This window comes from Oncorhynchus mykiss, chromosome Y, assembly GCF_013265735.2.
Source record: "Oncorhynchus mykiss isolate Arlee chromosome Y, USDA_OmykA_1.1, whole genome shotgun sequence".
NCBI classification, from domain to species: domain Eukaryota; kingdom Metazoa; phylum Chordata; class Actinopteri; order Salmoniformes; family Salmonidae; genus Oncorhynchus; species Oncorhynchus mykiss.
This window is the reverse complement of record NC_048593.1, coordinates 47,068,110-47,078,583: the sequence shown is the minus strand read 5'-3', so window position 1 is coordinate 47,078,583 and position 10,474 is coordinate 47,068,110. Positions and strand designations below refer to the sequence as shown.

The 10,474-nt window shown below is 42.1% G+C and overlaps 1 protein-coding gene, 1 long non-coding RNA gene and 1 other non-coding gene across 6 annotated transcripts; all 3 read left to right on the top strand.

Annotated features, from left to right (window-relative positions):
• Window positions 1-1,000: 1,000 nt before the first annotated feature.
• Window positions 1,001-7,842, top strand: LOC110510308 (60S ribosomal protein L23a). The gene is made up of 5 exons (XM_021591707.2): window positions 1,001-1,157; window positions 2,386-2,566; window positions 2,931-3,107; window positions 7,426-7,495; window positions 7,779-7,842. The coding sequence occupies exons 1-5, from the start codon at window positions 1,067-1,069 to the stop codon at window positions 7,791-7,793; spliced, it is 534 nt and encodes a 177-aa protein (XP_021447382.2). The 5' UTR covers window positions 1,001-1,066; the 3' UTR covers window positions 7,794-7,842.
• LOC118945304 lies at window positions 3,122-6,899 on the top strand. Of its 4 annotated transcripts, XR_005040426.1 has the most exons (5): window positions 3,122-3,815; window positions 3,849-3,920; window positions 4,203-4,634; window positions 6,185-6,761; window positions 6,826-6,869. It is a non-coding gene; the product is annotated as an uncharacterized LOC118945304 (long non-coding RNA). The 4 variants fall into 4 exon arrangements; XR_005040424.1 differs by having other exon boundaries at window positions 3,122-3,920; window positions 6,867-6,899; XR_005040425.1 differs by having other exon boundaries at window positions 3,122-3,920; window positions 6,294-6,761.
• Window positions 7,617-7,681, top strand: LOC118945689. Its single transcript, XR_005040804.1, has one exon. It is a non-coding gene; the product is annotated as a small nucleolar RNA SNORD42 (small nucleolar RNA).
• Window positions 7,843-10,474: the final 2,632 nt, after the last annotated feature.

Below are 10,474 nucleotides of genomic sequence, written 5' to 3'. Positions count from 1 at the left end.
TACAGAGAAGAGAGTCGGTCCAAGAATTGAACCCTGTGGCACCCCCATAGAGACTGCCAGAGGTCCGGACAGCAGACCCTCCGATTTGACACACTGAACTCTATCAGAGAAGTAGTTGGTGAACCAGGCGAGGCAATCATTTGAGAAACCAAGGCTGTCGAGTCTGCCGATGAGGATGTGGTGATTGACAGAGTCGAAAGCCTTGGCCAGATCAATGAATACGGCTGCACAGTAATGTTTCTTATCTATGGCGGTTAAGATATCATTTAGGACCTTGAGCGTGGCTGAGGTGCACCCATGACCAGCTCTGAAACCAGATTGCATAGCAGAGAAGGTATGGTGAGATTCGAAATGGTCGGTAATCTGTTTGTTGACTTGGCTTTCGAAGACCTTAGAAAGGCATGGTGAGTGAGTGTAACAGTATAGTGAGTGTAACAGTATTGCTTCCGTCCCTCTCCTCACCCCAGGGAACCTCTGCACACATCAACAACTGCCTCCCACGAAGAATTGTTACCCACCGCTCCACAAAAGCCGTGGTCCTTGACCACAACTACTGCAAGGTCCCAGAGCAAGTGACGTCACCGATTGAAACTGTATTAGCCGCAACCCGCTAACTAGCTAGCCGGTTACACTGGCAACAATTTAACTGAGCGTTCGTAAATTCGTCAATTAAACGTTATACTGCGCTTTGGAAATCGGAAGTCTATAGCCAGAGTGAATTTACAAACGCAACCTATTGACTTGATTATTCACGTCATTCTCAGCTTAGCTATGTGATATCGTCGTTGTGCGTTGTGGACACTGTTAATGAAGTCGTAAGATGTCTAGTTAGTAATGTGTAACAAGCTACCAAGAAGTTGCGTAGCAACAGCATCCACTTCCGTTAGACAGGCGAAGCGCTAGTACGCTCAACTGAAAGGATACCGTTCAGTTACTATAAATTAATTTTAGTATGTATTATACAGTATATTAGTATGGGTATTAGTACACAGCTAAGGTTTGGACTGTAATATTGTAATATATATTCTGACAAGTACCATGATGCTGTTCGCCAGTCTCGCGAGATATGAGTGCCGCTGTCTCGCCCCTGTGTTACAGCTGCGGAAACCCCGAGCGCTCGTCCTTTCCCATCATGGCACCGAAGGCGAAGAAGGAAGGTCTGTGAATCCCTACATTGTTTTTGCGTAAATTCACTTAATATGAAGAGCTACACATGATGTTTATACATGTATATGTTCTTTACGATCGTTGAAAGTCACAGACGACTTGTAGTTATTTTATCTGTGTCCAAATGTCGTGAAATGTAGGAAGTGGCCACCGACCATGTTTCCATCCAATGTGGCTCTGCTAGTCAGTTCGCTGAAACATTCGTAGTTATTTCATTCCGTGTATTAATGTCCATTTCTCAAATTAATAAGTTTGAGCTTACGTGAGTGATTGCAGTCCGTATGTGGTGTATGTAATTTTTATTCGTCACGTTGTTTAGTTGGGTCTTGACAGCATGGCCTGTAGTAACGCCTCGATCACATTGCGTTTTAGTAACCAGAAGTACATTCATTTCCAAATTCCTTTACGTTGGTGTGTTCTGCGTTGTACATACCTTGAACTTATTGAAGGTATGCATCAAATTGCAAGGAATGCTAGCAGACGTTTTTTTGTTTACAGCATTTATTCGCTTTTTGTTTAATTGTAAAAAAGAAGCTAAATATGACAAAATGCCCCCTTATTCCACCAACACAAAACAGCAGGCTACATGGGACATCTGTCAAAACCCTTCCCTCTCCAACCCGTGAACACTCACCGGTATTAATTTCAAGTAACAAAAAATCGAAACAAGGACTTTAACATCGATGCTAGAAAATACATGATTAATTGCTAAGGCGATGACTCTAACATCAGTAAAGGTTGGTGCCCGTTACACACACATTAAAACAACGTTGGGCGTAGGAAAAGGCCAGGTTTGAGAAAGTATTCTGGTAATATATTCGTCTTGACCCGCCAAATAAGAAGTTGGTAAATCCTGCCATGTATCACATTGACCCCAACCTTTTTGAGAAGTGTACTTTTGAGACGTGTACTATAGTTCAGGTGATGTCTTAATTTCAGAAGGAGTTTGCAATCCCAGATATGTCTTTCTGAGGTCGCCCAAGAAAACAAAAATTGTCGGCTGCGGGTATTTAGAGCACACTGGACATGTAAAGACTAATTGGTTGTTTACTGCAATGCCTTGCTAATTATTTTTGATATATGGATGGGTCAGGTGTTCAACAGTGTTCTGATTTTAGGATGTTAAGCTAATCTGCTTTAGTTTATAAACCCTCTCTAACGTATCTCCTGTAGCTGTTCAAGCCTTAACCAAGTTGGAACCTTCTCTCTCCTGTGTAGCTGTCCCTGCCAAGACTGAGGCCAAGGTGAAGGCCCTGAAGGCCAAAAAGGCTGTTCTGAAAGGAGTCCACAGCCAGAGGAAGAAGAAGATTAGAACCTCCCCAACCTTCCGTCGCCCCAAAACCCTGCGACTCCGCAGACAACCCAAGTACCCCCGGAAGAGTGCCCCTCGCAGGAATAAGTAAGTCATACAAACTCTAAGAATGCCAGTAGAATGACGTTGGTACAGTACCGACATGCACAAGTCGTACATCTGTTTTGAAGATTCTTGTATTTTATTACAACCTTCATTGTTTAAAAAAAAAAAGGCTGTGAATGAGATTTTATGGTTTAGTCCAGGTTAGTTTCTCTGCTCTGGGTGCAAATGATGGTAACAGCGATCAAAGTATGATATCCCATGATTCCATCCTCATACACCACTGATGCACTTTAGAGCAACATACCAGCCTTTTTTAAAATGGGGTTCAAATATAGTGGGGTTGGGTCGCAGCGTTAGGTGCACGCTGAACACAATCTCCTATTCCCCCGTCCTTCTCCCTCCCCAGGTTGGACCACTATGCCATCATTAAGTTCCCTCTGACGACAGAGTCGGCAATGAAGAAGATCGAGGACAACAACACCCTCGTCTTCATCGTAGACGTCAAGGCCAACAAGCATCAGATCAAACATGCCGTCAAGAAGCTCTACGACATCGACGTGGCCAAGGTCAACACGCTCATCAGGTATGACACGACCCCTACACCTCTAATCCGAACTAATAATCCTGATATTATTGATCTAACCCCGATTAGTCCATTACTAGCCTAAAGGTACTAACATCTAACTGTTAGTCACTGGGTACTATCCTGGCCGCTGGTCTGACCTGGTCACCTATTACAGTAGAAGGTCTTAATTAATGGTACAGTCTATTACAGTAGAAGGTCTTAGTTAATGGTTACAGCCTATTACAGTAGAAGGTCTGGTCTTAGTTAATGGTTACAGCCTATTACAGTAGACGGTCTTAGTTAGTGGTTACAGCCTATTACAGTAGAAGGTCTTAGTTAATGGTTACAGTCTATTACAGTAGAAGGTCTTAGTTAATGGTTACAGCCTATTACAGTAGAAGGTCTTAGTTAGTGGTTACAGCCTATTACAGTAGACGGTCTTAGTTAGTGGTTAGTCTATTACAGTAGAAGGTCTTAGTTAATGGTACAGTCTATTACAGTAGAAGGTCTTAGTTAATGGTTACAGCCTATTACAGTAGAAGGTCTTAGTTAGTGGTTACAGCCTATTACAGTAGACGGTCTTAGTTAGTGGTTACAGTCTATTACAGTAGAAGGTCTTAGTTAATGGTACAGTCTATTACAGTAGAAGGTCTTAGTTAATGGTTATAGCCTATTACAGTAGAAGGTCTGGTCTTAGTTAATGGTTACAGCCTATTACAGTAGAAGGTCTTAGTTAATGGTTACAGTCTATTACAGTAGGTCTTAGTTAATGGTTACAGTCTATTACAGTAGAAGGTCTTAGTTAATGGTTACAGCCTATTACAGTAGAAGGTCTTAGTTAATGGTTAGTCTATTACAGTAGAAGGTCTTAGTTAGTGGTTACAGCCTATTACAGTAGACGGTCTTAGTTAGTGGTTACAGTCTATTACAGTAGAAGGTCTTAGTTAATGGTACAGTCTATTACAGTAGAAGGTCTTAGTGGTTACAGCCTATTACAGTAGAAGGTCTGGTCTTAGTTAATGGTTACAGCCTATTACAGTAGACGGTCTTAGTTAGTGGTTACAGTCTATTACAGTAGGTCTTAATTAATGGTACAGTCTATTACAGTAGAAGGTCTTAGTTAATGGTTACAGCCTATTACAGTAGAAGGTCTGGTCTTAGTTAATGGTTACAGCCTATTACAGTAGACGGTCTTAGTTAGTGGTTACAGCCTATTACAGTAGAAGGTCTTAGTTAATGGTTAGTCTATTACAGTAGAAGGTCTTAGTTAATGGTTAGTCTATTACAGTAGAAGGTCTTAGTTAGTGGTTACAGTCTATTACAGTAGATGGTCTTAGTTAATGGTTACAGTCTATTACAGTAGAAGGTCTTAGTTAATGGTTACAGTCTATTACAGTAGAAGGTCTTAGTTAATGGTTACAGTCTATTACAGTAGAAGGTCTTAGTTAATGGTACAGTCTATTACAGTAGAAGGTCTTAGTTAATGGTTACAGTCTATTACAGTAGAAGGTCTTAGTTAATGGTTACAGTCTATTCCAGTAGAAGGTCTTAGTTAACCTTTCTGATCTCCCCATCCCGGATCCGGGTTCGTGAATACAGACTCAAGCTCATTACCATAACGCAACGTTAACTATTCATGAAAATCGCAAATGAAATGAAATAAATATGCTAGCTCTCAAGCTTAGCCTTTTGTTAACAACACTGTCATCTCAGATTTTCAAAATATGCTTCTCAACCATTGCAAAACAATAATTTGTGTAACAGTATTGATGGCTAACGTAGCATTTAGCATTAGCATTCAGCTGGCAACATTTACACAAAAAAACAAAAGCATTCAAAAAAATCATTTACCTTTGAAGAACTTCAGATGTTTTCATTGAGGAGACTCAGATAGCAAATGTTCCGTTTTTCCTGAAAGATTATTTGTTTAGGACAAATCGCTCCGTTTTCTGCGTCACATTTAGCTATGAAAAAACCCCTGTATCCAGGATTGTGTAAATCTATCAGCAAGCTCATTAGCATAACACAACGTTAACTATTTATGAAAATCGCAAATGAAATGAAATAAATATGCCATCTCTCAAGCTTAGCCTTTTGTAAACAACACTGTCATCTCAGATTTTCAAAATATGCTTCTCAACCATAGGAAAACAATCATTTGTGTAAAAGTAGCTAGCTAGAGTTAGCATTTCGCGTTAGCATTTAGCGTTAGCATTAGCGTTAGCATCCAGCACGCAACATTAACAAAAACATAAAAGCCTTCAAATAAAATCATTTACCTTTGAAGAACTTCTGATGTTTTCAATGAGGATACTCTCAGTTAGATAGCAGATGCTCAGTTTTTCCAAAAAGATTCCTTGTGTATTAGAAATAGCTCCGTTTTATACATCACATTTGGCTACCAAAAAAAATCCATCAATTCAGTCCTCAAAACGCAAACTTTTTTCCAAATTAACTCCATAATATCGACTGAAAACATGGCAAACGTTGTTTAGAATCAATCCTCAAGGTGTTTTTCACATATCTCTTCATTGATACATCGTTCTTGGAAACATGCTTTCTCTCCTGAATCCCAGGAGAAAATGCCTGCACCTGAAGATTACGCACAAATTTAGACAAAGGACACCGGGCGGACCTCTGGAAAATGTAGTCTCTTATGGCCAATCTTCCAATGATATGCCTACAAATACGTCACAATGCTGCTAAGACCTTGGGCGAACGACAGAAAGTGTAGGCTCATTCCTTGCGCAATCACAGCCATATAAGGAGAGAATGGAAAACAGAGCTTCAGAAATTCTGCTAATTCCTGGGTGATGCATCATCTTGGTTTCGCCTGTAGAATGAGTTCTGGGGCACTTACAGACAAAATCTTTGCAGATTCTGAAACTTCAGAGTGTTTTCTTTCCAAAACTGTCAAGATGCTGTCAAACTGTCAATATGCATAGTCGAGCATCTTTTCGTGACAAAATATCGCGCTTAAAACGGGAACGTTTTTTATCCAAAAATGAAATAGCGCCCCTAGAGCTCTAACTGGTTAATGGTTACAGTCTATTACAGTAGAAGGTCTTAGTGGTTACAGCCTATTACAGTAGAAGGTCTGGTCTTAGTTAATGGTTACAGCCTATTACAGTAGACGGTCTTAGTTAGTGGTTACAGTCTATTACAGTAGGTCTTAATTAATGGTACAGTCTATTACAGTAGAAGGTCTTAGTTAATGGTTACAGCCTATTACAGTAGAAGGTCTGGTCTTAGTTAATGGTTACAGCCTATTACAGTAGACGGTCTTAGTTAGTGGTTACAGCCTATTACAGTAGAAGGTCTTAGTTAATGGTTAGTCTATTACAGTAGAAGGTCTTAGTTAATGGTTAGTCTATTACAGTAGAAGGTCTTAGTTAGTGGTTACAGTCTATTACAGTAGAAGGTCTTAGTTAATGGTTACAGTCTATTACAGTAGAAGGTCTTAGTTAATGGTTACAGTCTATTACAGTAGAAGGTCTTAGTTAATGGTTACAGTCTATTACAGTAGAAGGTCTTAGTTAATGGTACAGTCTATTACAGTAGAAGGTCTTAGTTAATGGTTACAGTCTATTACAGTAGAAGGTCTTAGTTAATGGTTACAGTCTATTCCAGTAGAAGGTCTTAGTTAATGGTTACAGTCTATTACAGTAGAAGGTCTTAGTGGTTACAGCCTATTACAGTAGAAGGTCTTAGTGGTTACAGTCTATTACAGTAGAAGGTCTGGTCTTAGTTAATGGTTACAGCCCATTACAGTAGAAGGTCTTAGTTAATGGTTTCAGTCTATTACAGTAGAAGGTCTGGTCTTAGTTAATGGTTACAGCCCATTACATTGTTTTCCCCACTGACTCCTGCTGGAACACATAATAATAATAATAATAATATCCTCATCTCTTTGTCTCCCTCTCCTCCACCCCTCCTTCTCCTCCTCCACCCCTCCTCCCTCCCTCCACCCCTCCTCCCTCCCTCCACCCCTCCTCCCTCCCTCCACCCCTCCTCCCTCCCTCTCCTCCACTCCCTCACTCTCCTCCACCCCTCCTTCTCCTCCTCCACCCCTCCTCCCTCCCTCCACCCCTCCTCCCTCCCTCCACCCCTCCTCCCTCCCTCTCCTCCACCCCTCCACTCCCTCCCTCCACCCCTCCTCCCTCCCTCCACCCCTCCTCCCTCCCTCTCCTCCACCCCTCCTCCCTCCCTCTCCTCCACCCCTCCACTCCCTCCCTCTCCTCCACCCCTCCACTCCCTCCCTCTCCTCCACCCCTCCACTCCCTCCCTCTCCTCCACCCCTCCTCCCCCCCCCCCCCCCCCCCTCCCTCTCCCCCAGGCCTGACGGTGAGAAGAAGGCATACGTGCGCCTGGCTCCAGATTACGATGCGTTGGATGTCGCCAACAAGGTGAGCTCTAGAGTGTAGCACCATTGTGACAGAAACGTCTCTGCGTCGCAGTAGTCTACAAGACTCCTCTCATGAGGACTGACGCATGTTCAGTGTCCAATCGGACTGCAGGAGAGGCTCTGGGCAGATGATGCATGATATAATTTCTGATGAATAATGACAGACTCAAAGGAACCACTGATGCCAGAGACCACCTGCTCTGTGACGCTTTATAAACTCCCTATGACGACCTTATAACAGTCCTACGATGCCTGTCTAAAACCTGTCATGTCTTGTGTTTCAGATTGGCATCATCTAAACGGCTGCCGGGGAGGTGTACAGAGGAATAAATGTTTATAAAAACGCAACGCCCTCGTCTTGTCTGTTATTGGTTGGTTCTCACTGACAGTCACACCTACACAAATTAACGTTTAATCAAGGCAAAGCTGCTAATTGAAATGCATTCTGGGTTACTACCTCATGAAGCTGGTTGAAAGAATGCCAAGAGTGTGCAAAGATAAATGGCGGGTTCATATATCATGTAGCTGTTAATATATATCACAACGCCATCAGTTGTTACAAGGTAGGGGTGGTATATCGAAGATGGCCCTATTTGATAAAAGACCCAACGTAAGCAAAGAAACAACAGTCCATTACTTTAAGACGTGAAAGGTCAGTCAATGTGGAACATTTCAAGAACTTAAGGTTCTTCAAGTGCTGTGATGAAGCTGGCTCTCATGAGGACCGTCACAGGAATGGAAGACCAAGAGTTGCCTCTGTTACAAGGTAGGGGTGGTATACAGAAGATACCTCTGCTGCAGAGGAAGGCATTAGTTAACTGCACCTCAAATTGCAGCCCAAGTAAATGCTTCAGTGTTCAAGTAACAGACACGTCTTAACGTCAGCTGTTCAGAGGAGACTAAATCAGTCTTTCGTGGTCAAATTGCAGGAAAGACACGACTACTATAAGGTCACCAATAAGACTTCCTTGGGCCAAGAAACACGAGCGATGGACATAACTAGTGGAAATCTGTCTGGTCTGACGAGTCTATGCTATTTTTGGTTCCAACTCGTCTTTGTGAACAGATGATCTCCATGTGTGGTTCCCACCGTGAAGCATGGAGGAGGTGTTATGGTGTGGGGGGTGCTTTGCCCACAACCAGCATGGCTACCACAGCGTTCTGCAGCAATACACCATCCCATCTGGTTTCAGTTAAGTGGGGCTATTGGTTTTCATCAACAGGACAGTGACTCAACACACCTCCAGGCTGTGTAGGGGCTATTTGACCAAGAAGGAGAGTGATGCGTCAGATCCTTTTTTTATTTAACTAAGGAAGTCGGTTAAAAACAAATTCATATTTACAATGACGGCCTCCTGCGGGGATGCGGGCTGGGTTTAGAAATAAATATAGGACAAAACGTGTCACGAGGACACTACATAAAGAGAGACTTAAAGACAAATCACTGATGGCCAAATGATTAAGAACATCTAGCCACTCGAGAGCACCCTTACCTGCCGATCTATAAATTATGTCTCCGTAATCTAGCATGGGTAGGATGGTCATTGAAATCAGGGTTAGTTTGGCACCTGTGGTAGAAGGGGAGCGATTACGGTGGAGGAAACAGTCTAGATTTAACCTTAGCCTGCAGCTTTGAGATGAGCTGGCCTCCACAATCACCCGACCTCAACCCAATTGAGATGGTTTGGGATGAGTTATATCGCAGGGTGAAGGAAAAGCAGCCAACAAGTGTTCAGCATACACTGGAACTCCTTCAAGACAATTGAAAAAGCATTCCAGGTGAAGCTGGTTGAGAGAATCCCCAGAGTGTGCAAAGCTGTCATCAAGGCTGCAAAGATTGTAAAATATATTTTTTGCTTACATCATATCATGTGTTATTTCATTGTTTTGTCTTCACTTTTTTACAATGGAGAACATAGTTAAAATAAACTTTTGACTGGTACTGTATGTGTATATTATATATGGTGTTTATACTGTTGTATTTAAGTGTATATGATATATAGTGTTGATCCTATATATTTTTATTTAAGTGTATATGGTCTATTGTGTTGTTTCTATATAATGTCACATTTAAGAGGTATCCTGGTGGCCAGTCTGTCCCAAACCTGTTGTTCAGGAAGTAATTAATTTATTAAGGGGCCTGGGAGTCAGTCTGTCCCAAACCTGTTGTTCAGGAAGTAATTAAGTTAAGAGGCCTGGGGGTCAGTCGGTTTCTGCTCTCCTGCCAACTTCTTATGGAATTGTCAAGCCAAACATGAAACTGAGTAATAAGGCACAAACAGACTGGCACTCAGGCTATAACGGGATGAATAAAAACAGACAGGCACTCGGGCTATAAAGGGATGATATCACTAACAGACAGGCACTCAGGAAGAGGAGACAGACTGAGTGATGATGCCTGCAGTGTCGTCATGGAGAGGCTGTGAGACACGATGACTTCTGGATACCTACTGTTGTCATGGAGAGGCTGTGAGACATAATGATGACTTCTGGGTACCTACTGTTGTCATGGAGAGGCTGTGAGGCATAATGATGACTTCTAGAAACCTACTGTTGTCATGGAGAGGCTGTGAGACATAATGATGACTTCTAGAAACCTACTGTTGTCATGGAGAGGCTGTGAGACATAATGACTTCTAGAAACCTGCTGGTAGATGAGAATAGAAGAGGCCCAGACAACCTGAACATCAGGATGGGATAGAAGAGGCCCAGACAACCTGAACATCAGGATGGGATAGAAGGATGAATGAATGAGAAACAAAGGAACTGCAGCTGATTCTGAGCTCACTATTTAATAGCTTAGAACTGTCAGAGGACTCATTGAGGGGATTTATAAGCCTGTTATTAGTAATACTATTATTAATATAAACAATCATAAAAACCCTACAAATAACAAAAAACAGCAACTTAACATTAGAGAACATAGAATTTGTGCATATTTTCTTTCGTGTCAACTAACCACGAACCAGTTCCTGACCCT